Source organism: Macaca fascicularis, chromosome 6 (assembly GCF_037993035.2).
Source record: "Macaca fascicularis isolate 582-1 chromosome 6, T2T-MFA8v1.1".
Lineage (NCBI taxonomy): Eukaryota > Metazoa > Chordata > Mammalia > Primates > Cercopithecidae > Macaca > Macaca fascicularis.
In genome coordinates this window covers 163,834,490-163,860,038 of record NC_088380.1, presented here as the reverse complement: position 1 = coordinate 163,860,038, position 25,549 = coordinate 163,834,490, and the positions used below count along the sequence as shown (strand labels likewise).

General features: G+C 43.9%; 1 protein-coding gene across 9 annotated transcripts in view; it reads left to right on the top strand.

Annotated features, from left to right (window-relative positions):
* HAVCR1 (hepatitis A virus cellular receptor 1) overlaps positions 1 to 25,549 on the top strand; it is a 41,571-nt gene that overhangs the window by 4,457 nt on the left and 11,565 nt on the right. For 2 of the 9 annotated variants that reach the window (XM_045395018.3, XM_045395016.3), the window contains exons 2-6: positions 6,679 to 6,736; positions 10,510 to 10,842; positions 13,517 to 13,975; positions 17,191 to 17,298; positions 23,564 to 23,619. In XM_045395018.3, coding sequence (XP_045250953.2) covers positions 6,691 to 6,736; positions 10,510 to 10,842; positions 13,517 to 13,975; positions 17,191 to 17,298; positions 23,564 to 23,619 — 1,002 coding nt within the window. In that variant the 5' untranslated portion in view covers positions 6,679 to 6,690. Of the gene's footprint in view, positions 1 to 2,325; positions 2,432 to 2,559; positions 2,673 to 5,883; positions 6,052 to 6,678; positions 6,737 to 10,509; positions 10,843 to 13,516; positions 13,976 to 17,190; positions 17,299 to 23,563; positions 23,620 to 25,549 lie in introns of those variants that run through there. The other 7 variants (XM_073994654.1, XM_073994652.1, XM_045395017.3 and 4 more) reach the window with 7 other exon arrangements.

Genomic DNA, 25,549 nt, shown 5'->3' with positions numbered 1-25,549 from the left:
TCAACATACTTAAAACCCTGAATATTTCCTCTAAAACCTGTGGTCATGCAGGGTTTTTTTTTTTTTTTGAGACAGAGTCTTGCTATGTTGCCCAGGCTAGAGTGCAGTGTCATGATCTTGGCTCACTCCAACCTCTGCCTCCTGGGTTCAATCAATTCTCCTGCTTCAGCCTCCTGAGTAGCTGGGATTACAGGCACCCACCACCATGCCTGGCTAATTTTTTGTATTTTTAGTAGAGACAGGGTTTTGCCATGTTGGCCAGGTTGGTCTTGAATTCCTGACCTCAGGTGATCCGCCTGCTTTGACCTCAGGTGCGAGCCACTGAGCCCAGCCTTTGCAGCTTTCCTTGTCTCAATTGGTTAGCACCTCCAGCTGTTCCAGTGGCTCAGGCCGAAACCCTTGGAGTCATCTTAGGCCCTTTCTCCTCATATCCTACAGGAAATCCAGTTTGCTCCACCTTCTCCACCTCCTTGGCTCAAGCCATTCTCCTGCCTCAGCCTCCTCCTGAGTAGCTGGGACTACAAGTTGCATGCCAGCATGCCTGGCTAATTTTTCTTTTTCTTTTTCTTTTTTTTGTAGAAATGAGGTCTCGCTATGTTGCCCTGGCTGGTCTGAGCTCCTGGGCTCAAGCAATCCTCCCACCTTGGCCTCCCAAAGTCCCGGGATTACAGCTGTGAGCCATCACATCTGGCTACTCTAGCTTGAGCGAGGAAAGTTCATTGACCACTTCCACTGCTAACCCATCTCTTCTGGAATCTTGCCATAGTCTCCTGATAGGTCTCCCTGCTTCTCAATCTAGCAGCCACAGTGGTCCTTGTCAAACGAAGTTAGATCTTATCACCCTATGCCCCTGCAGTGTTGCTTCCTTTCATGTGGGGTGAAAGCCTATGTCCTCAGAAAATGGTTCCTAAGCCCCACGTGTTTGTGCTGTGCCCTCACTCCTCTCTGATCCCTGTCCCTCGCTCAGTTGCAGTCACGCTGGCCTCTCTTGCTCTATGAACACACCAGGCACCCTCCTGCTTTAGGACCTTTGCCCTTCCTGCCTGTCTCCATGGAAAGCTTTTCCTGTCTTGGCTAACTCCCTTGTTCTTTGTCTTAGTTCAAATAATCAACTTCTTGGTGAAAGTAGTAGACACGATTCAAACCTGACCACCTTAAAATTGCAACTCAGCGCCTCCTCAACCCTCCACTCCCAACCACCTTCACCCTGCTTTTGCGTATCCTTTTGCCTTTTTTGCATTAGCATTCATCAACTTGTAATCTGCTGATAAATTACATTTTAGTGATGTTTTAAAAATCTGTATATTTATTTTTCAGTTAAATGTAAGTTACATGAGGCCGGGCGTGGTGGCTCACGCCTATAATCCCAGCACTTTGGGAGGCCAAGGCAGGTGGATCACTTGAGGTCAGGAGTTCGTGACCAGCCTGTCTAATATGGTAAAACCCCGTCTCTACTAATATTACAAAAATTAGCTGGTGTGGTGGTACATGCCTATAATCCCAGCTTCTTGGGAGGCTGAGGCAGGAGAATCGCTTGAACCCGGGAGGCAGAGGTTGCAGTGAGCTGAGATCGTGCCATTGCCCTCCAGCCTGGGCAACAAGAGCGAAACTCCATCTTAAAAAAAAAAAAAGGTAAGTTACATGAGGCCAGGGGTCTTTGGTTCATTGGTACATTCCAGAAAAATAGGATCATTTCTAACATATTGCAGATCATCAACAAATAATTGTTAAACGAGTACACTTTTGGTATTTTTATAGTTTTTCTTTTCTTTTTTTTTGAGACAGAATGTCGCTCTGTCACCCAGGCTGGAATGCAGTGGTGTGATCTCAGCTCACTGCAGCCTTCATCTCTCAGGTTCAAGCGATTTTCTTGCCTCAGCCTCCCTAGTATCTGAGACTACAGGCATGAGCCACCATGCCTGGCTAATTTTTGTAGTTTTAGTAGAGACAGGAGTTTGCCATGTTGGCCAGGCTGGTCTTGAACTCCTGACCTCAAGTGATCTTCCTGCCTTGGCCTCCCAAAGTGCTGGGATTGCAGGTGTGAGCCACCATGCCTGGCCTTTTATATGTTTTCTATGGTAAACATAGGTACCTTGTAATTTTTATATCTTTGTAAAAGATATATAAAAAAGAAGCATCATATTACTTGTTATGAAATCAGAGGAGTAAGTGAAGGAAAATAACTAGCTTAGGGCAGTGGGCAGGGCAGGAAGAGAAGGGAAAGGTAGGAAGACAGTTTTGGAGGGAATTGCAGAAGTTTGGATTATAGAGGCCTAATATAAAGTGATGGGGATGAGGGAGAGCCTTACAGGTATAATGACGTGGAGTTGGTGAGTCCGTAGTTGTGGAGGGGGCCTAAGAAGATCTTGCTGTGGTGAAAGCATGGGGAATATGAGCAGCTGAAGTGTCTTGCAGGAGGCCTGAGCTGGAGGTAAGATGTGCGCTGAGATAGCAGGGAAGTAATGGTGGTTGCAGGAAAGAACAGTGAATTATTTTCCTTTCTGAGTTCTTTCTCTTTTTTTGAGACAGGGAGTCAGTCTGTTGTCCAGGCTGGAGTGCAGTGGCACGATCTCGGCTCACTGCAACCTCCGCCTCCCAGGTTCAAGCAATTCTCCTGCCTCAGCCTCCCGAGTAGCTGGGATTACCGGCACCTGCCACCACGCCCAGCCCATGTTCTGAATCATTTCAATTCACTGCCATTAATCTTGGTTTACACAGATGCAGCTCTCTAGTGAGCAGCTGGAAATTCAGCTTTGGTGCCAAAGTATTGTCACCTCCAGCTTTACCCCACAACTGGGATGCATCCTTCAGGGGGTCATGAAGTTTTCCCTAAAGAGTAGTGATTCATGGAGGTTGTATAGCTCATAAAAAAAAACCCACTGTGCTATATTATTTGGGAGTCTTTAGAACACAGGCATCTCTCATGGGAGATGGTCGTGTGTCAGAAAATTCAATCCTATGGAATGTACAGTTAAGTAACATCTCAGATTCTTGGCTCTCTCTGGCTCCTCATTTCCTCTACTTGAAACACCCTCCACCCATTCTTCTCACATGTAACTTTTTAAGAAATTCTTCTCACCCTCCACACCCCATCGTCAAAATGAATGGTGTTTCTCTATGGGTTTGTGTTTCCATTTGTTTATCTGTTCAATTAATAACTTTGTTTTTTTTTAAGAAGTCTTACTCTGTGGCCCAGGCCAGAGTGCAGTGGCATGATCTCGGCTCACGGCAACCTCCGCCTCTCGGGTTCAGGTGATTCTCCTCTCTCAGCCTCCTGAGTAGCTGGGATTACAGGCACCTGCAACCATGCCTGGCTAATTTTTGCATTTTTAGTAGAGATGGGGTTTCACCATGTTGGCCAGGCTGGTTTGGAACTCCTGACCTCAAGTGATCCTCCTGCCTCAGCCTCCTTTGGGAGGATTACAGGTGTGAGCAACCATGCCCGGTCTCAAGTAATACTTAAATTGCCTTAAAGGAGTTTATAGTCTGGAGTTGGGTGCCATGCAACACAGTCGCTATGTGTGACAATTTAAATTTTATTTTTTTATTTTTAATTAATTTATTTTTTTGAAAGCTCTGTCATCTAAGGCTTGAGTGTAGTGGTGCCATCTCAACTCCCCGAAGACTGTCTCCTGGGCTCAAGCGATCGGAAATTTTAATTAAAATGAAATTAAATAAAAAATTTTAAGCCAGGCATGGCAGCTCACACCTGTAATCCCAGCACTTTTGGAAGTTGAGGTGAGGGGATCACTTGAGGCCGGGAGTTTGAGCCCAGCCTGGCCAACATGGTAAAACCCCGCCTCTGCTAAAAATACAAAAATTAGCCAGGCATGGTGGCGTATGTCTGTAGTCCCAGCTACTCAGGAGACTGCGGCAAGAGAATCGCTTAAACCCAGGAGATGGAGGTTGCACTGAGCCGAGTTGTGACACTGCACTCCAGCCTGGGTGACACAGTCAGACTCTGTCTTAGGAAAAAAAACAAAAAAAAATTAAAAATGCCTTCATTGCCCTAGCCACATTTCAAGTGCTTAATAGTTATATGTGGCTAGTGGCTGCTGTAGTGCACGACACACAGAACAACTCCGTTACCAATATTCTACTGGAGACAGACTCGATCCTATGGAATTCAAATTCAAATCTATGGAATTGTACAGTTATGTAACATCTCAGAGCCTTAGCTCCGTATCCCTGTCTTGACTCTCTTTGGTTCATCAGTTCCAGAATAACTCCGTTACCAGAATAACTCCATTACCAAAATTCTACTGGGCAACACTCTACAGGAGGGACTATAGTCAGACACCACATATACTGCACATACAGATAAAATGGAATAAGGGAAATAAGGTAATAATAGTAAGAGGGACTGCTTGGCTACTTTAGATTGAAGGACCAGTGAAATGTCCAGGGAGGTAACATTCAAGCCAGGATAAAAATGAAAAGGAAAAAAGAGAAAATGGTGGGACCGGGGAGCTAGATGGAGAACACAGCCATGGAAAAGGCCTTAGGGTTGAGGCAAGTTGGAAAGAAAGCTCTAGTGGCTGGGGCTGAGTCAGCAGGGGAGAAAGTGGTAGAAGAAATCTATGGGGTAGGTCAGGGCCAGATCGCCAGGGCTTCAGTAATTTGAGTAAAGATTTAGGAATTATTATTATTAGTTTTTCTGAGAGAGGTATGAGAGGGTTATAAGTGGGGGAATGACGTAATCTGATTATATATTTACCTTTACCTCACTCATCCTGATTTCATTAGTTGCTTACTTGCCCATGTCCCTGCCCAATTGCACAATTTTGGATTTTTCACGTCCTTAGTATATTGAGTCATGTCCCATCAACTCAATGTGTTAGTAATGACTGGTTGAATTGAATTAGCTTAATTTTTTGTTAAATCTTTTTTTTCCTTAAGAAACAGGGTCTTGCTCTGTCACCCAGGCTGGTATGCAGTGGCACAATCATAGCCTCCAACTGCTGGGCTCAAAAAATCCTCCTGCCTCAGCCTCCTGAGTAGCTGGGACTACAGTCATGTACACCAGGCCTGACTATTATTTTTTGTTTCTTGTTTTTTTTGCAGAGAGGGAGTCTTGCTATGTTGCCCAGGTTGGTCTCAAACTCCTGACCTCAGGTGATCCACTCGCCTTGGCCTCCCAAAGTGTTGGGATTACAGGCGTGAGCCACTGTGCCTGGCAAGAAATGAATTTTTATTTTTATTTTTGAGATGGAGTTTTGCTCTTGTCGCCCAGGCTAGAGTGCAATGGCTTGATCTCACTGCAACCTCCACCTTCCAGGTTCAAGCAATTCTTCTGCCTCAGCCTCCTAAGTATCTGGGATTACAGGCGCCCGCCACCACGCCCAGCTAATGTTTGTATTTTTAGTAGAGACAGGGTTTCACCACGTTAGCCAGGCTGGTCTTGAACTCCCGACCTCAGGTGATTGGTTGGCGTTACAGGGGCAAGCCACCGCGCCTGGTCAAGAAATGAATTTTTAAACGCTGCCATACAAAACGCTTGTAGGCCAAATAGTGTCTGGGTCACCAGTTAGTAGTATCAGACATCATGTCAGAGTACAGAGGCTGCTGGCTGCTGGAGTCAGGAGTTCCCACTCCTGGGAGCCTGCGACCCATGGCCACAGTAAGCCAAGACCACTTCCTCATGAACCCTGTCATGAGATGCAAGATACAGAGCACCACTGCCTCCTTGGAAGTTACCGAAATCTCAGACCAGAAGAGGAGTTAATGAAGTACTAGGCGAGCTTACTTACGTTTGCATGGTTTAATGATTAAGAGCAGAAGTCAACAGCCTGATTTAACGCATGTGGGTGCTTGACACAGAGCCTGCTATATAGTATTCCCCAAAAACCTTAGCTAGTGCTGTTAGTGCCTACGTAGGTTTAGTTTTCGAAGTTCTTCTGTGGCCCTTTTTGCTTATTATATCAATCCTTGGTGGGAGACAGAGGAAACATTTTTAGTGCTATTTTACAACTGAGGGAATAGAGGTTTGAAGAGAACTCAGGAAGGCTCAGGGTTATCCAGCATTGTGAGTGACAGAGCTTGGATCTGAACGTAAGTCTGCTCCAGACTTCTGTTTCCTGAAGCTTTCTCTTGAAATCCCATGGTAAGGAGCTGCAGTCTCAATCACGCTGTCCACGGGCATGAAAGGTTAGGCACAGTGATTCATATTCACTGTCAATTCCTCTTGCTAACGGCAAACTTGGCAATGTCACTGTTAAGGCTGGGGATGAATCGTTGTAGCCACTGAGCAGGAAAAGCCCCACGTCCACCAGAGGCCCAGTTTACTCTGAAAAGCAAGTGCAGCTCCGCCACTGGAAGGCTGGCCTTTGCTCTTGTGCTGCCATTGAGCCACGCTGGTTCTCTGCTTCCAGTTTCCTTTTTGTTTGTTCCCCGATCCCCTGTATCAGGACCAGGAGTCAGTTTGGAGCCTATGTGTGGGGAAGAAGCTGGGAAGTCAGGGGCTGTTTCTGTGGACCGCTTTCCTGGTCCTTTGGAAGGCACAGAGCTCTTAGCCGCAGGGAACTAACAGAGCGCGGAAGCTGTTGTATGTGGTCTCATTTCCATCAGAGCAGGCTCATAGGAATCATCCAAAGATAAGTTGCAATCTGAGAATTAGGACTTGATCAGATACCATCTGGTGGGGTGTACCAACCAGCCTGTCTGCTCATTTTCCTTCAGGCTGATCCTATAATGCATCCTCAAGTGGTCATCTTAAGCCTCATCCTACATCTGGCAGGTAAGTGAGTAGGTGCCCTGGGCGGGAAGAAGAGAATAGCGGGGGTTTAGAAGCCCAGAGAATGGGGTAGGGGAAGGGGAGGGGATGGTGGTGGTGGATGAAAGTAGATGTTCTTTGTGCACTGTTGTATGGCTATGAATTAACCAGTGAGCAGGACCAGAATAGAGTTTTAGGCCAAAGAAATTGCTTAACTGCTATGAATTACAATATTCATGGCTAAATGAACAAGGCAAGATGCAGCACAGTGTGTCACATGCTGCCATTTGTGTTTAAACAAAAAGGGACTGGTTAGATGTATATGCATAGACACATGTATATAGGAAATAGTGACAGTGGGTACTGCGGGATGGGGGCGGAGGGTGGGAGGTGGAGGGAGGGTTAATCTTTGTTGTATTCTTTTGTGCCATTCGATTTTTTCAGCCACATTCAATTCTTTCTTTCCTTCCTTCCTTCCTTCCTTCCTTCCTTCCTTCCTTCCTTCCTTCCTTCCTTCCTTCCTTCCTTCCTTCCTTCCTTCCTTCCTTTTCTTTCTCTCTCTCTCTTCATGAGGTCTCACTCTGGAGTGCAGTTGGGGAATCTTTTTTTTTTTTTTGAGACAGAGTCTCACTGTGTTGCCGAGGCTAGAGTGCAGTGGCGCGATCTTGGCTCACTGCAACCTCCGCCCTCTAGGTTCAAGCAATTCTCTCTCAGTCTCCTGAGTAGCTGGGATTACAGGTACCTGCCACCACTCCCAGCTAATTTTTTTGTATTTTTAGTAAAGACAAGCTTTCACCATCTTGACCAAGCTGATCTTGCACTCCTGACCTTGTGATCCACCTGTCTTGGCCTCCCAAAGTGCTGGGATTCCAGGTGTGAGTCACCGCGCCTGGCCTAGTTGGGCAATCTTGATTCACTGCAGCCTCCACCTCCTGGGCTCAAGTGATCCTCCCACCTGAGTCTCCCAAAGTGCTGGGATTATAGGCGTGAGCCACCACACCTGGCCTAAGTATTTTATTTTGAAATAAACACTTTAATTCAAAACATTCTATGAGATAAGGAAAGATAGAAATAGGCATATCCTAAATTTTAAACACAAATTTCTGGAGTGATATGTGCCTTTGGGATTATGGGGGAAAGATAACCTCTCATTATATACTTCTATAACCAAATTGTAATAGCATGCATTGTATGTGTAATCCAAAAAAAAAAAAAAAAAAAAGATACTAGTATTAGGCAAAAGTAAATAAGAATTTATTGGCGGCCAGGAGCGGTGGCTCACTCCTGTAATCCCAGCACTTTGGGAGGCTGAGGTGGGAGGATCATGAGGTCAGGAGATCGAGACCATTCTGGCTAACATGGTGAAACCCCACCTCTACTAAAAATACAAAAAATTAGCCGGGCGTGGTGGCGGGCACCTGTAGTCCCAGCTACTCAGGAGGCTGAGGCAGAAGAATGGCGTGAACCCAGGAGGTGGAGCTTGCAGTGAGCCAAGATCGCACCACTGCACTCCAGCCTGGGTGACAGAGTGAGACTTCGTCTCAAAAAATAAATAAATAAATAAATAACTCAGCACTTTGGGAGGCCGAGGTGGGAGGATCACAGGTTCAGGAGTTCAAGATCAGCTTGGCCAAGATGGTGAAACCTTGTTTCTACTAAAAATACAAAAAATAATTTCTTTTTTTTTTTTTTTGAGACGGAGTCTCCCTCTGTTGTCCAGACTGGAGGGCAATGTGCAATGGCATGATCTCACTCACTGCAACCTCTGCCTCCCAGGTTCAAGAGATCCTCCTGCCTCAGCCTCCCGAGTAGCTGGGATTACAGGCATGCACCACCACGTCCAGCTACTTTTTTTTGTATTTTTTTTTTTTTTTTCAGTAGAGACAGGGCTTTGCTATGTTGGCCAGGCTGGTCTGGAGCCCCTGACCTGAAGTGATCTGCCCGCCTTGGCCTCCCAAACTGCTGGGATTACAGGCGTAAGCTGCTGTGCCTGGACTAAGTTTTGTGTTTTTAGTAGAGACAGGGTTTCACCATGTTGGCCAGGCTGGTCTCGAACTCCTGACCTCCAGTGATCCGCCTGCCTCAACCTTCCAAAGTGCTGGGATTACAGGCATGAGCCACCGTGCCTGGCTGAAAATTAAAATTTGAAATGTAAATGCAAATTAAAAAAAAAACCTATTTATTTTCTCTTTCCTTTTCTTTTTGGACATAAGGTCTTGCTCTGTCATTCAGGCTGGAGTTCAGTAGGGCATTCTTGGCTCACTGCAACCTCGACCTCTCCAGGGCCCAAATGATCTCCCTACTTCAGCCTCCCAAATATCTGGGATAAACTCCTGGGCTCAAGAGATCCTCCCACCTTGGCCTCTCAAAGTGCTGGGATTGCAGGTGTGAGACACTGTGCCCATCAAAAAGCTGTTTTCAACTGATGCAGCAATTGGATCTAGTAGAGCAGACTGGGGACTGGAGTGGGAGGGGGACTTTTCACTGTATGCCCTTTGGTGCTGTTTCATTTTGAAAAGCCACATGCATTTCTTACCTATTGAAAAATCAATGGTAAGCAGATATCTAACAAACACAGGGTGAAATACACACTCGCATTACTTGAATGTTATTTGGTTCAAACCTTTTGGAAAGGATTTTGGCCATATTTATGAAAAAATGGAAAATGTTCCTGCACTTTATACTGATAATCTCAGAATTATATCCTATTAAGAAAACTAAATGCAAAAAGTTTTGTGTAGAAAGGTTATGTGAAGTTATTTACACTGGTAAAAATGAGAAACAGCTTGAATATCACACAGTACAATAAAATGTTTTACTTGTAAATATATCCCCTGAGCAATACTGTTGGAGAAGATGCTAAGCCAGGTGCAGCGGTTTATGCCTGTAATCCCAGCAACTCCAGACTTGAGGCCAGGAGTTCAAGCATCATAGCAAGACTTTGTTTAAAAAAAAAAAAAAAATTAAAAGGATGGTAACATAAAAAAATGCTTGTAATCTCAAATTTAAAAAATTCCAGCTATATCAGCTAACTTGGAAAAAGGGGGAAAAAATTCCAGCTATAATGTCAATTTACAAGGCTGGGCTTGGCAGCTCACGCCTGTGATCCCAGCACTTTGGGAGGCTTAGATGGGCGGATCACTTGAGGTCAGGAGTTCAAGACCAGCCTGGCCAACATAGTGAAACCCTGTCTCTACTAAAAATACAAAAATTAGCCGGATGTGGTGGCACATGCCTGTAATTCCAGTTACTTGGGAGGCTGATGCATGAGAATTTCTTCAACTCGGGAGGCGGGGGTAGCAGTGAGCCAAGATCTTTGTGCCACTGTACTACAACCTGGGTGACAGAGCAAGACTCTCTCTCTAAAAAATAAACAATTAAAAAATGAATAAAATATTTTTTTAAAGAAAGTAAAACAAGTAAAAAAAAATTCAGAGAAACATTTTTTTTGGGGGGCGTGGGAGGACAGAGTCTGCTCTGTCGCCGAGGCTGGAGTGTAGTGGTGCGAGCTCAGCTTGCTGCAACCTCCGCCTCCCGGGTTCAAGCACTTCCCCCTGCCTCAGCCTCCTGAGTAGCTGGGACTCCACCACCACACCCTGCTAATTTTTGTATTTTTTTTTTTTTTTTTGGTAGAGATCGGGTTTTGCCATGTTGGTTAGGCTGGTCTTGAACTCCTGGCCTCGGTTGATCCGCCCTCCTTGGCCTCCCAAAGTTCTTGGATTACAGGCGTGAGCCACCGTGCCCAGCCAAGAAGAAATGTTAAGGCTCATTCTCAGTTTGTCTTTTCTTCATTGCAGATTCTGTAGCTGATTCTGTAAATGTTGATGGAGTGGCAGGTCTACCTATCACACTGCCCTGCCGCTACAACGGAGCTATCACATCCATGTGCTGGAATAGAGGCACATGTTCTGCTTTCTCATGCCCAGATGGCATTGTCTGGACCAATGGAACCCACGTCACCTATCGGAAGGAGACACGCTATAAGCTATTGGGGAACCTTTCACGCAGGGATGTCTCTTTGACTATAGCAAATACAGCTGTGTCTGACAGTGGCATATATTGTTGCCGTGTTCAGCACAGTGGGTGGTTCAATGACATGAAAATCACCATATCATTGAAGATTGGGCCACGTAAGTTTTTCTTTGACATTTCTTGCTAGTTCATTGAATTTTCTGTTTGGTAGTAATTTTCTTTTTTCTTAATAGGGAAAGAGGAGGTTCTTGTAAGTCCTGTTTTAAAATAAACTCTTGTTCTTGGGAAATAGAATAATTTTTGTGTAGATGAAGTTACAAGGCCAAGCATAATTCAAGGTCAGGCTAGAGTCAGCAAACTAGCTCCTAAAACAGTACAATTGTTCCTTGATATCCATGGGAAACTGGTTCCAGGACCCCCTTGATACCAAAATCTGCAGATGCTCAAGTCCCTTATGTAAAATGGTGCAGTATTTGCATGTAAACTATGCACATAGTCCCATATGCTTTAAATCACCTCTAGATTACTTATAACCCCTAATACAATGTAAATACTATGCAATTGGTTGTTATACTGCATTATTTAGGGAATAATGACCAACAAAAAAGTCCATATTTGTTCAGTACAGCAGACAACATATCCTTCTTTTTCCCCTGTACATTTTCCATCCAAAGTCTTGGTTGTATCTACGGATGTAGAACCCACAAATATGGAGGGCCGAATGTACTTCAAACAGAGTAATTGGTCCAAGAAATAGCATTTACTGTTCCGTAGTAAAATACAGTGAATATTTTTATCAAGCTGAATTTATTCACCTTAAAGAACTGTCCTTTTTAATTAATTAATTTATTTTTTGAGACAGAGTCTTGCTGTCGCCCAGGTTGAAGTGCAGTGGCACAATTATGGCTCACTGCAACCCTCTGCCTCCCAGGTTCAAGCAATTCTCCTGCCTCAGCCTCCCGAGTAGCTGGCGCTACCACACCCAGCTAATTTTGGTATTTTGTATTGGTAGAGATGGGGTTTCACCATGTTGGCCAGGCTGGTCTCGAACTCCTGACCTCAAATGATCCACCTGCCTCAGCCTCCCAAAGTGCTGGGATTATAGGCGTAAGCCACCACACTGGGCCTTTTTTTTTTTTTTCTTTTTGAGACAGAGTCTCACTCTGTTGCCCAGGTAGCAGGCTGGAGTGCAGTGGTGTGATTGCTACTCACTGCAACCCCCGCCTGCTGGGTTCAAGTGATTCTCCTGCCTCAGCCTCCTGAGTATCTGGGACTACAGGGGTGCCTCACCATGCCCGGCTAATTTTTTTTTTTTTTTTTTTATGGTCTCTGTAAAATTCTTATTTATTTATTTATTTATTTTTTATTATTATTATACTTTAAGTTCTAGGGTACATGTGCATAACGTACAGGTTTGTTACATATGTATACTTGTGCCATGTTGCTGTGCTGCACCCATCAATTTTTTTTGTAGAGGTATGGTTTCACTATGTTGCCCAGGTTGGTCTCAAACTTATGGGCTCAAGCGATCCACTTGTCTTGGTCTCCCAAAGGGCTGGGCCTACAGGCGTGAGCCACAGCACCCAGCCTTACTGCTGATTTTTTGTTTTGTTTTTTTGAGACAGAGTCTTGCTCTGTCGCCCAGGCTGGGGTGCAGTGGCTTCATCTCAGCTCACTGCAACCTCCAGCTCCTGGGTTCAAGCAATTCTCCTGCCTCGGCCTCCTGAGTAGCTGGACTACAGGCGCATGCCACCACGCCCAGCTAATTTTTGTATTTTTAGTAAAGATGGGGTTTCACCATGTTGGCCAGGCTGGTCTCAAACTTCTGACCTCAGGCGTTCTACCCGCCTTGGCTTCCCAAAGCTCTGGGATTACAGGCGTGAGCCACCGCGCCCAGCCATTGCTTTTTCTTAGTGAATCTTCTTTCACTAAGGTCTTACAATGATAATAGAACCCAATACCTATGACCTTAATAAGCTATGTCTCTATTTTCTTTTTAAGTAAGAGGAACTTTAATTTGCAGTCTCTTAGCTTTTGGACTTGGATTGTTTCCCTCATAAGGGTGAGCAAGATAAGGTCAATTCTTTTTTTTTTTGAAACAGGGTCTTACTCTGTTTCTCAGGCTGGAGTGCAGTGGCCCAGTCTCTACTCACTGCAATCTCCACCTCTGGGGTTCAATCAATTATTGTGCTTCAGTCTTTCAAGTAGCTGAGATTACAGGCATGTGTCACCACACTTGGCTATTTTTTGTAGAGTTGTGGTTTCGCCCTGTTGCCCAGACTGGTCTTGAACTCTGAACTCCTGAGCTGAAGTAGTCCACCCAACTTGGCCCCACAAAGTGCTGGCGTTACAGGCCTGAGCCACCACACCCAGCCTCTACAAAAAAAGTTTTGTTTTTTTTTTTAAAATTAGCCAGGGGTGGTGATGCCTGCATGTAGTCCCAGCTACTTGGGAATCTGACACAGGAGGATTGCTTGAGCCTGGGAGTTCAAGGCAGCAGTGAGCTGATCATGCCACTACAGTCCAGCCTGGATGACAGAGTGAGACCCTGACCCCAGAAAAGTGCTTCAGTGCAAATATGAGGCATCTGTTCTTATTTCTGAATATGCATGCACCTTTCAATATATCTTCTCTTCTTTTGGAAGAAGGGGCATGTCTCCAAAGCCCTCTCCTGTCACAGTTTCTAGCTGGGCAATGACCAAGATTGAGAGTTCAGGAAGTTAATTCCACCTTGGGACAGTCTGTCATTGGTGTGCTAGGGTACGGTTCCAGCCTGAGGCTCTTGTTTCTTGTTTGACTCATGCTCATTCTCATGTTGATTTCTGACTCCAGCCAGGGTCACAACTACTCCAATTGTCAGAACTGTTCGAACAAGCACCACTGTTCCAACGACAACGACCCTTCCAACAACAACAACTCTTCCAACGACAACGACCCTTCCAACGACAACAACTCTTATGACAACGACAACGACTCTTCCAACGACAACCCTTCCAATGACGACTCTTCCAATGACAACGACTCTTCCAATGACAACGACCCTTCCAACGACAACAACTCTTCCAACGACAACAACTCTGCCAACGACAACAACTCTGCCAACGACAACAACTCTTCCAACGACAACGACCCTTCCAACGACAATGACTCTTCCAACGACAACGACCCTTCCAACGACAACGACTCTTCCAATGACAACAACTCTTCCAACGACAACAACTCTGCCAACGACAACAATGGTCTCTACCTTTGTTCCTCCAACGCCATTGCCTACGCAGAACCATGAACCAGGTAAAACAGATGTGTTTGGGAGCCCAAAGACCTTCCAACGAGGAGCTATGAACCATCCAGGGCATTGTATCAAGGTAGAAGGACGGTCTAGAGTGAGAGGTCTTACCTGGGTTTCAATCAGGGTCTCCTCAGGATTTGTGATCCTCCCCAACTCCCAAGTTACATGCATCTTTTGCACCAATAAGCATTTTTGGAGTGAGGGGACCCATTGCTTTTTGTCAGATTCTCAAAGAAATTGATTATTAACCGAAAATAGCTGGACCATTTATTGTAGGACATCTAACAGGGATAGTGTGGATCTGATTCAGCTACGTATGGCTTTATGATGAAAACACAGGGAATGCCAGAGAACCAAAGGTCAGATAAATGAGATTCTGTCCTCATGAAGAGCTCTGAAGAGAGATCATTTAGTCCATTCTGAAAGCAGACCTTGATTTCAAAGAAGTTAACATTTACTGTTTTCTATTTACGAGGCACCATGCTTCATGCATTTAATTGTTAGGATAATTATATTGACTGTATGTGTGGTTTATAATTGTGAGAACTGAGACAGAATCTAAAAGCTTATTGTTGAAAGTTACACAGATAGAAGCCAGGTGTGGTGGCTCATGACTGTAATTTTAGTCCAGGAGTTCAAAACCAGCCTGGGCAACATAGTGAGACCCTGTCTCTGCATGGTGGTGTATGCCTCTAGTCCCAGCTACTTGGGAGGCTGAGGTGGAGGAATCACTTGGGGCCAGGAGGTCAAGGCTGCAGTGAGCCATGATGGCACCACTGTACTCTCTAGCCTGGGTAACAGAGTGAAAAAGAAAGAAAAGAGAAAGAAAAAATAAATTTACACAGATACAAAGTTGTTGAGTCAGGTTTTGATTTCTGTTAGCTTGAATTGGGGCCAGTACTTTTAACTACTGGATCATGCCTCCTATTATGAGCACTGAGTTTTATGTTTGGATGAGTTTGCCCTGATCTAACATTTTTACTGAAAAAAAAAAAACAAACAAAAAAACCCTTAAACAACCATGCTGTTTTTTCAGGGCAGTCAATAACTTACACATTTTTACTTCAAAGGTCCTTTAATTTATTTATGTACAGTGGAAATTGCGAAAGGTGCGATTTATACTTAGGAAAAAGTAACATTGGATTTAAGGGCTTTAGGGATTTGGAATGTACATGTTTATCTTTTTTTTTTTTTCAGTTCAGGCCATATAGTTGATACTTCAAATTCCCTGTAAATAAGATATTAGATTTAATATAAATGGAGGATAACTTGACTTATAGGTGGGGAAATAGCTTGTCATTCTGAGGACAAGTATAGGTTCAAATCTTCCATTTCCGGGATTTAAAAGATAACTTTTAGTGGAGATTCTCAAAGCCCTCAAAAACCCATTGACCCCTTAGGGTGGCTCTGGATTCTGAGGAGTAACAAATGTCACAACCTCTTAGCTGGAAAAATCTGATGGAACATATTGATTTCCCTTGACTCTCATTGAATTGTATGTGTATTTAACCAGGAGGGATCTGAAGGATTGGGCTAGTAGCTCAGTTTGGAAGAGAGGGTGTTAGTTAGGTCATAGCTTGGATTTTAGAGCCATAAAGTTTGTAAGAAAAACAGTTTTGTTCCAGGCAGTCGACTTTCTCAATGTTGATTTCACTTTTAGCTTGTGTCTGCTAAGGTGGATGGATTAGTGGACTTGTTTTGGAGAACATCCCCAAGTCATTGACTTCATTTAAAGCCAAGATTTGGGAGAAAGTTGCCTTTCTCCTAAGAGTTGGTTTTTATGGCTATAACCTGGAGGATGGTATCAATTGAGCTTTTTCTTATCTGGATAGTTTTCTAAAGAGTTTGCATGAGTTGAACATTACAGTCCAAGAATGAGAGAACCCTGGAGCGAATGGAATGCAGGGACATTTATCTTTGCATCCAATCCGCCCTGCTCAGTGTCCCTAGTACCTGCTCACTGCCTAAAACATCCATGGAACAATTGTATGTATGGTTGTAGGAGCAGCGGAGAAAAGAAAGATGCCATAAAGACCCAAACTTAGGAAAGAAGTTAAGCTGAAGAGGTCTTTTGCATAGAACTCAATTGGGTACAGACTGCCCACATGACTCTCCTGTGTTATTCTGGTTTTTGTTCCGAAAGAGAGCCACATCCTCTTACGGGTTTGAGCACTAGAGGAAAACAGGAAAACAGTCGAGAACAGGAGAAAGAGTGATGTTGAAAAGTGAAGTTATGGAGACTGTGGTGGGGAAGGAGAAACAGACCAGTGAGAGGCAATAAGGAAAGCCCAGGTGTTGGAATTCATCCAGTCACCGTCACTGATTGACTCTAAATTTCTGTGGTGCTCTAAGAGAAGGGAATCATGTAAATGCTTTGTAAAGAGGCAAGTGATCAACTTTGCAAATAAGGAAATAAAGGAGAGATTTCAGGAAAGGAAAGGGGATTGTAGCCCTATGCTGGAGAATTCCTAATGGAAGCTTTCCAGTGAGAAGTGGAAGATGAGTCAGAAAACACAGGAAATCACCCTTAAAGGAATGACTAGAATGCAGATGCGGAAGGAGCTGGGGTCAGGGTCTGCCAGGAACCTTACCTTTAGGGTTGCAAATCATTACCAAGGCTGACATTGGGCAATATTGTCAGCTTTTAGAGACCTCAAGGAATTAATATTGTATCTGTTCTGTTAGTTACTGGATGTGTGAATAATTGAACTTCAGTAAGACCAGGAAATCCAGAACGGGGCTGTTTTGAAGGGGTTAGAGCATGTTAGTGCAAATTCCCAAGCCCCCCCCCCCTCCCCGTTTTCTGAAAGTGAAATACTTGTATGAATAAAATAAAAGTTTAATTGGGTGTTCTGCATAAAATGCCCTGTTGTTGACTTTGTGTATTTAGAGAGAACCTGGGGGTATAGAAAATGTGAGATAATCTTATATATTGATAAGACTAGCTAGAACATTATCTAGATCGCATTTCCTTGTGTTAATGAAATAACTAGACAGCAGGGCAATGCCTGAAGGCCATCTTGGAATACATTTCTAAGAGGAGCCGAAAGGTTCAGAAGTGGGTGGGTAGGAGCCCTGCATGCCCACTGTGGAAGGCCAGGAGAAGGGCCCGTGGAAAGGTGATGGTAATTCCTGATTCTAGTTTTGTTCTTTATTTTTCTTGGGGTGCACATTTTCCTCCACAAATGGAACAATTCTTCCATTCTTTTCATTCCAGTAGCCACTTCACCATCTTCACCTCAGCCAGCAGAAACCCACCCTATGACACTGCTGGGAGCAACAAGGACACAACCCACCAGCTCACCATTGTACTCTTATACAACAGGTAACTGCGTTCTCTTTCCTGAACAGCTGGGATCATTCAAACCTTGATAACCATTGACTTTGTTGAGAGCGCATGCTCTGGAATATGACTGATCTGACTTGAGTGCCAGCACCAGCCACACAGCGGGTCATTTGACTTGTACAAATATCTACCCTTTCTGAATGCTTTGTCATTTGTGTGTGCGGGTTTTTTTTGTTTTTTGTTTTTTTCCCCCTGAGATGGAGTCTCACATTGTTGCCCAGGCCGAAGTGCAATGGCGCGATCTCGGCTCACTGCAAGCTCCGCCTCCCGGGTTCACGCCATTCTCCTGCCTCAGGCTCCCGAGTAGCTGTAATTTTTTGTATTTTTAGTAGAGACGGGGTTTCACCATGTTAGTCAGGAGAGTCTTGATATCCTGACCTCGTGATCCACCCGCCTCCACGTCCCAAAGTGCTGGGATTACAAGCGTGAGCCACTGCACCCTGCCTTTTTCTTTTTTGTTTTTTTGAGACTGAGTCTCGCTCTGTCGCCCAGACGGGAGTGCAGTGGCGCCATCTCGGTTCACTGCAACCTCCGCCTCCTGAGTTCAACCCATTCTCCTGCCTCAGCCTCCGGAGTAGCTGGGATTACAGGTGTGCACCACCATGCCCGGCTAATTTTGTATTTTCAGGAGAGAGGGGGTTTCACCATGTTGACCAGGCTGGTCTCAAACTCCCCAGCTCAAGAAACCCGCCTGCCTTGTCCTCCTAAAGTGCTGGTATTATAGGCATGAGCCACCGTGCCCAGCTGTTTTGTCATTTGTAAAAAGGATGTAATACCATGATCTTGTAGAATGCTTGTGAGAATCAAATGGGATGAAAGATTTGGGACATAGTTACAGGGAGTAAGTGATAAATCTAATAGCAGCTATTATTATTATTCCTTAGAACATCAAGAATCCAAATGCCTGACTGGCACAGGCAGCTTATGTGATTTGGAAACATCCACAGGCATATTACTTTGTTTTTAGAAATCAGATCAACCAGTCTTGAATCCGAATATATTATTTTGACTTGATTCCTTGGGCCAGGGTCTTAAAACAATTAGATCCAGCCCTCTGGTGTTTAGCTCAAACACCAGACTCTATGCTTCTGACAAGTCCCAGACCAGGAGGCTTCCACTGACTCATCAGATTTATATTTACACGAGCATTCTCAGATGGTGCTATGATTTCAAAGTTTGTGTCCTCGCTATTAAGGGAAAACTCCCAAACTGGGTTTTCTCTCTGTTCTCACACCACCTCAATGACAATCATCAACTCAGATGAAGACTTCTGTGACTGAATGTGGGGAGTTTTTTCCCCAAACACCAAGCAGTGGACACCAGCTGTGTGTTCAATTCAATTCTCACACTATCTACCCGGAGAGAAGGTCAGATCCCACAAGTTAGGGGCTCAGTCCCCAAGACTGCCCCTCCCACCCCCACCACCCCCACCAGTTACAAGTTCGGGCCTCTGAAACTTCTGACCTCGTTTCAAGTTGGGGTTCCCACAACCCTGTCTTTGGGTTCTATTAATTTCCTGGAGTGGCTTCCAGAACTCAGGGAAACACTTACATTTACCAGATTATTGTAAAGGATATTGCAAAGGATACAGATGATGAGATGCACAGGACGAGGTATATGGGAAAGGGTTCCATGCCCTTCCTTGGGAACTCTATCTTCTAGTAACCTCCAAGTGTTTAGCTATCTGGAAGCTCTCCAAACCTAGTCTTCTTTTATCTTTCTTTTTTTCGAGACGGAGTCTTGCTCTGTCATCACCCAGGCTGGAGTGCAGTGATACGATCTCAGCTCACTGCAACCTCTGCTCCCAAGTTCAAGCGATTCTCCTGCTTCAGCCTTCCAAGTAGCTGGTATTACAGACATGCACCATCACACCTGGCTAATTTTGTATTTTTAGTAGAGATGGGGTTTCATCATGTTGTCTAGGCTGGTCTTGAACTCCTGACCTCAGGTGATCCGCCCACCTCAGCCTCCCAAAGTGCTGAGATTACAGGTGTGAACCACCACACCCAGCCCTTTTGGGTTTTTATGGAACTTCAAGACATCAACATTCCATCCCCCAGGGGCACAGGGAAGGACTCTCTCTGGGAAGTGTCTTATGATCCACAATCAGAAAGGCAGGGGAAATTAAAGTTGTGCCTTCTCAGGTGAAAGGAGAGCAGGAGAGAGTCAAAGATTGTTTCCTAAGGTCAAACATACTTATTATAACAGAAGACTATAATTAGGGATATGGGAGTTATGAGCCGGGAACCGTGCACGGACATCTATTTATCTATATATAATCTCATGACACCACACCCCTAAATTCGTGTTGATAGCTAATTCCCAATGCAAGTCTTAAGCACTGGGGCCTTCGGAGCATGATTAGGTCATGAGAGCCCTGCCTTCATGAATGGAATCAATGCTCTTATAAAAGGCCGAAGGTACATTTTTTTGATGGTAGAGAAACAATAAATTAATTAATTAAACAAAAGGAGGCCCAGGGGAGCTTGTTTGCTCCTTCCCCCATATGAGAACAAATAGAAGACACTGTCTACAGGGAAGAGGACCCTCACTAGATTGAGTAATCAGCCTGTGCCTTAATCTTGGACTACCCAGCCTCCAGAACTGTAAGCAATACATTTCTGTTTAAATTACCCAATCTAAGTAAGCTATCTTATCATAGCAGCCTGAACAGACTCAGACAGATGGGTTGAGGACACCCACACCAACATCAAAGAGGTATGCCCCTCTGAGATCCTGCTACTCTGCTCCAAGCAATCCTTACTGTTCTTCCAAGTCTGAACAGGCCTCTTAGAGTCTCTGCTCCTTGGAAATGTAGAATTGACCTGTCTTTCCCTGTAATGGAGAAAGGTGATGCTGAAACCTGTCATCTTTCCCAGCTAACTCTCCTTGTTCCCCTTAGTGGTAAGTTCTGGGAGTGCCCTGTGCTGAGTGCCTCTGTGATGCTGAGCTGGCTCTGTGTCCTTGTGTGGCATCCAAGCAAGGTCATGCCTTGCAGGTCTCCTTGTGTGTATGACTCATTGTACTCAGCAGTTACCAATCTGTAGGCAGCTGCTCCCCAGCCTGCATGGCCTACCTTTTTTGCCAATCATTCCTGGTAGCTGGTTAATTTGAAATGGACCTGCAGTGTGATTCACATAGGGACTCATTCAGTTGGGATTAGATAATGGTGACATTGCATTTTGAAAGTGTCATCCTTAGCGCAAACTGTTTCCAGGCACAAAACCAAAATGAAAACAGATAAAAACACAAGGTAACAGCAGTAGGAGCAACTGCACCCCACTCTTTGAGAGTGTGAGGAGGAAGAAAGTAGGAGTGGGGAATCATTCTCTGAAATACCATGTCAGCGAAACCTGGCCAAGATAGAGTTTTCCAGGGTGGAACAGACAGTGGAGCAGCTGTATCCCCAGGATTTGTGTGGCTGCTGCCATTTTGGCCGTGTATCCAAGGCTCATGGGCCAAGTTCTTACTGTGCCTAAGTTGGCCTTCAGTTGCCTAAAGCCTCATGGAAGCAAGGAATATTAGGTCTGGAAAGGACTGGAGCTGTCACATGGCCCACTACCCACCTTTGACAGATGGATGTGCCAGGAAATGGATATATTATCTTGTTTAATTCTTTCAAGGCAGGCCATATTTAATGCTATTGCCAGATTGAGGAGGCCCTATAAATCTGCTCTGGAGACACACAACTCCCATTGCAGCTACGAGTTACTAGTTTTGTGCCCACAGGAAAATGGTTGAATATTCCTCTTTGGATGATTAGAGAGTATATGATATTTGGAAATTGCATTGCATAATATCTATCCCTCCCCTCTTCCCACTCCTCTTCCCATTATATAATAATAATAGCTTAGTGCCAACCACTTTACATGCATCATCTAATTTAATTGTAACAACTTGATGGGCTGTGTACTATTAATAGGTTGTAGTTCATGCGTACTCTAGCTAGAAATATATATATAGTAGTTTTCCCCTTATCTGCAGTTTTGCTTTTCTGTAACAGTCAACCATGTTCCTAAAATACTAAGATATTTTGAGAGAGACTAAATTCCCATAGATTTTATTACAGTTTATTTCTATAATTGTTCTATTATATTATTTATTTGTTGTTAATCTCTTTCTGTGCCTAATTTGTAAATTGAACTTTATCATAGGTATGTATATATAGGAAAAACATGGTATCTGTAGGGTTTGGTACTATTCTTGGTTTCATGCATCTACTTGAGGGTCTTGGAACATATGCCCTGTGGTAAGGGGGCACTACTGTATACACACATACACACACATCCCTTTATATACCTATACATACATACATACATACATACCTGTGTGTATGAAAAGGACTTTGAGTATCAAAGTTACATTGCTAACAGACATTGTCAGTATTGAACTCAAATTTTATCTGACTCCAGTCCATGCTGTTTTTCTGCATCACCCCATCCTCTTCCTGAAACTGTTACTTAAGGTCATAATACCTGTCACAAACAAAGCTGAGATTCTATATATTGCATAAACCTACATCTGTCTCTCTTTCCCTTTCCTTTTCTTTCCTTTCCTTTCGTTTCCTTTCCTTTCCTTTCATTTCCTTTCCTTTCCTTCCTTCTTTCTTTCTCAGTCTCGCTCTGTTGCCCAGGCTGGAGTACAGTGGCATAATCTTGGCTCACTGCAATCTCCACCCCCTGAGTTCAAGCAATTCTTGTGTCTCAGCCTCCCAAGTAGCTGGAATTACAGACATGCACCATCACGCTGGCTACTTTTTTATATTTTTAGTAGAGATGGGGTTTCACATGTTGGCCAGGCTGGTCTTGAACTCCTGACCTCAAGTGATCTGCCTGCCTCAGCCTCCCTAAGTGCAGGGATTACAGACCTCAGCCACTGAGCCTGGCCTTGCCTTTGGCTTCCTAGGAAGCCTCAGAAACAGTAAAATGTAAACACAGTAATGTAAATTTTGGGGAGATATTAGTCCAAGTTTATTCATGTATAACTATAGCATTGTCACCAGTTACAGAATTTCATAGACCTAAGTATTTCCATTTGATGGAAGTGCAATGTGTGTGTAGGTTATCAGCAGAGGCTCTTGTCACTTAACTAGAAATCATCATTTAACCATTTCCTGTGTGTTTCTTCATCCATAAAAATGCGATTAAGGAACTAACTGGCTGGTAGAATGTAAAGTGTTCTCTACATGGTATATGCTCAGTAAGAAGACAGTTCTGAATTTGACCTATAGTTGTCTAGGAAGGCCAACAGAATATACTCTTTTTCTGGGACAGGGTCTCACTCTGTTGCCCAGTGTGGAGTGCAGTGGTGCCATCTCAGCTCACTGAAACCTCTGCCTCCGAGATTCAGGGATTCTCCTACCTCAGCCATCTGAGTAGCTGGGTCTACAGGCATGTGCCACCATGCCTGGCTAAGTTTTTGTATTTTTTGGTAGAGATGGGGTTTCACCATGTTGGCCAGGCTGGTCTTGATCTCCTGACCTCAAGTGATCTGCCTGCCTTGGACTCCCAAAGGACTTGGGTTTATAGGCATGAGGCACCCGTGCCTGGCTGAGAATACACTGTCTATTACAAAGCAGATATTTTAAAACATGTTGAAATTTTTAAAGGTTCAATTCTAAGAAAAATGTATCTTATACATTACATAAAATCTTAATCCTCATATGGCCTAATATGCATTGATCTGGTGGCTGATATATTTTTGAAAGCACTTCTAGATCAAAGCATAAGCACATTGGCAATAGCACAAGAGTTATATGCCACCTGTTTTTGATATTATGGCATATTTTACTCATTCTGAACATAAAACCAATATGACATCCATTCTGATGAGGGTGGTTCTGGTTTTGGATGTACATGCCTCTGACCATTCACTTACAGCTGTTTAGATAGCATAAAAGTATTGATTGCCTTTAAATGGCATTCTTAACCTGGTTCCATAAATGGGCTTCTGTGATTACCCTAAAATAGTAGATATAATTCGTGTACACATGCATTATTTTTTTAATAAAAAAAAAAGAGTCAATTTTCGAAAAGCCTGTGACAGAAAAGTTAAGAAATACAACTTTCCAGGAGAAATTAATACAACATTAATAACTTGGTATGACTCTTGCAATGCCTGTAGCATTTGATCATATTATCATTCAACTTTTCATCACCAGAAGGCAATGTGAATATATTTAGTGTCTGCAGTGCAAATTCAATATTTTTTGTAATTCTAATTAAATTTCCTTCTTGTTGAGTAGATGGGAGTGACACCGTGACAGAGTCTTCAGATGGCCTTTGGAATAACAATCAAACTGTAAGCATATTCGTCCCATTTGATTAGCCAGATTCAGTTGTATATCTCCCTGGAAGCAAGTTACATTTAAAGATTATTTCTGTAAGACTAAGCCACAGATTTTTTTTTCTTATTAAAAAAAGACGAAGAAAATCATTTGACTCTTAAATAGGAGGCTTTAATTTGAAAAGTTCATTTAGGCAACCCAGTTTGTTAGGGATGCCCAAAGAGCCATATGTTACTGAATAGCGTACTTAGATACATAGTACATACACTTTCTGCTGGGCAAAAATAGGGGAAGAAAGAATTTTTTGAGACAGAGCATCACTGTCTCCTAGGCTGGAGTGCAGTGACGTGATCTGGGCTCACTGCAACCTCCGCCTCCTGGGTTCAAGCAATTCTCCTGCCTTGGCCTCCGGAGTAGCTGGGACTACAGGCGCACACCACCATGCCCGGCTAATTTTTGTATTTTTAGTAGAGATGGGGTTCCACCATGCTGGCCAGGCTGCTCTCAAACTCCTGACCTCAGGCAATCTACCTATCTCGGCCTCCCAAAGTGCTGGAATTACAGGCATGAGCCACCATGCCGGGCCCGAATGAGCTAATTTAAGGAGAACAAGTTAAGATAACACACCAAGGAGGAATTCAGTTATCAATAGGGAAACAGCATGCTTTGATGGGGTGGAGTAGAGGCCACCCCAAACAAAAGTAAAATGTAAGTGAAACTAACATGTTTATTCACTAATATATTTCCCCTACCTAATGACTGTTTTATGTAGAAATTTTAAAACTTCTATTGATTTTTTTCTATACAAAAATCTCCCCATGGGATGACTTCTTTTTTTTTTTTCTTTCTTTCTTTCTTTTTTTTTTTTTAGACAGAGTCTTGCTCTGTCACCCAGGCTGGAGTGCACTGGCGCCATCCCAGCTCACTGCAACCTCCTCCTCTTGGGGGCAAGTGATTCTCCTGCCTCAGCCTTCCAAGTAGCTGGGATTACAGGCGCCCACCATCATATCTGGCTAATTTTTGTGTTTTTAGTAGAGATGAGGTTTCGCCATGTTGACCAGGCTGGTCTTGAACTTCTGATCTCAAGTGATCCTCCTGCCTCGGCCTCCCACAAGTGCTGGGATTACAGGCGTGAGCCACCATGCCCGGCCCAGGATGACATTTTAAGATAACAAAGTTCTAAATAATAACTTTGATTCTGTAAAATGTTCCCATACTTTTTTTCTCAGTGAACTTGAGAAAAATTTAAGGGATCTAGTCTTATGACGCTCATCAATGTCTTCTGCGTCCATGTAAGTTAGATTTATTAATGAGATCTTTTCTTTTGGCTCCTATAAGAAACAACCTGCCTTTTAATTGGTGCAAGTAACTTTTTGAAGCAACAAACAAAAAAAGCCTGAGGTTATGAGAATAATCCTTCTGAGGTTTTTTTTTTTTTTTTTTGAGACAGGGTTTCACTTTCATCACCCAAGCTGGAGTGCAGTTTCTCAGTCTCAGCTTACTGCAACCTCCACCTCCCATGTTCAAGTGATTGTTGTGCCTCAGCCTCCCAAGTAGCTTGGGTTACAGGCACGCACTACCACGCCCAACTAATTTTTGTATTTTTAGTACAGATGGGGTTTCACCATATTGGCCAGGCTGGTCTCAAACTCCTGACCTCAATTGATCTGCCTGCCTCGGCCTCCCAAAGTGCTGGGATTACAGGCATGAGCCACCGCACCTGGCCCGAGAATAATCTTTCCGAAAGCCAGTTGTAAGAAATGACAGCATGGTCATTGTATAAAAAATTCAAAATGATCAAAGCAGGGCTATTTAGTGTAGAGCCAAATGACCTTATGCTATATACCTTAGTGACATTGTGAATGCCACTACATAGGAGTAACATTTAAAAATTTAGCAACTTGTATGGCATGCACTGACTGATCCGACATACTGGCGAAATAT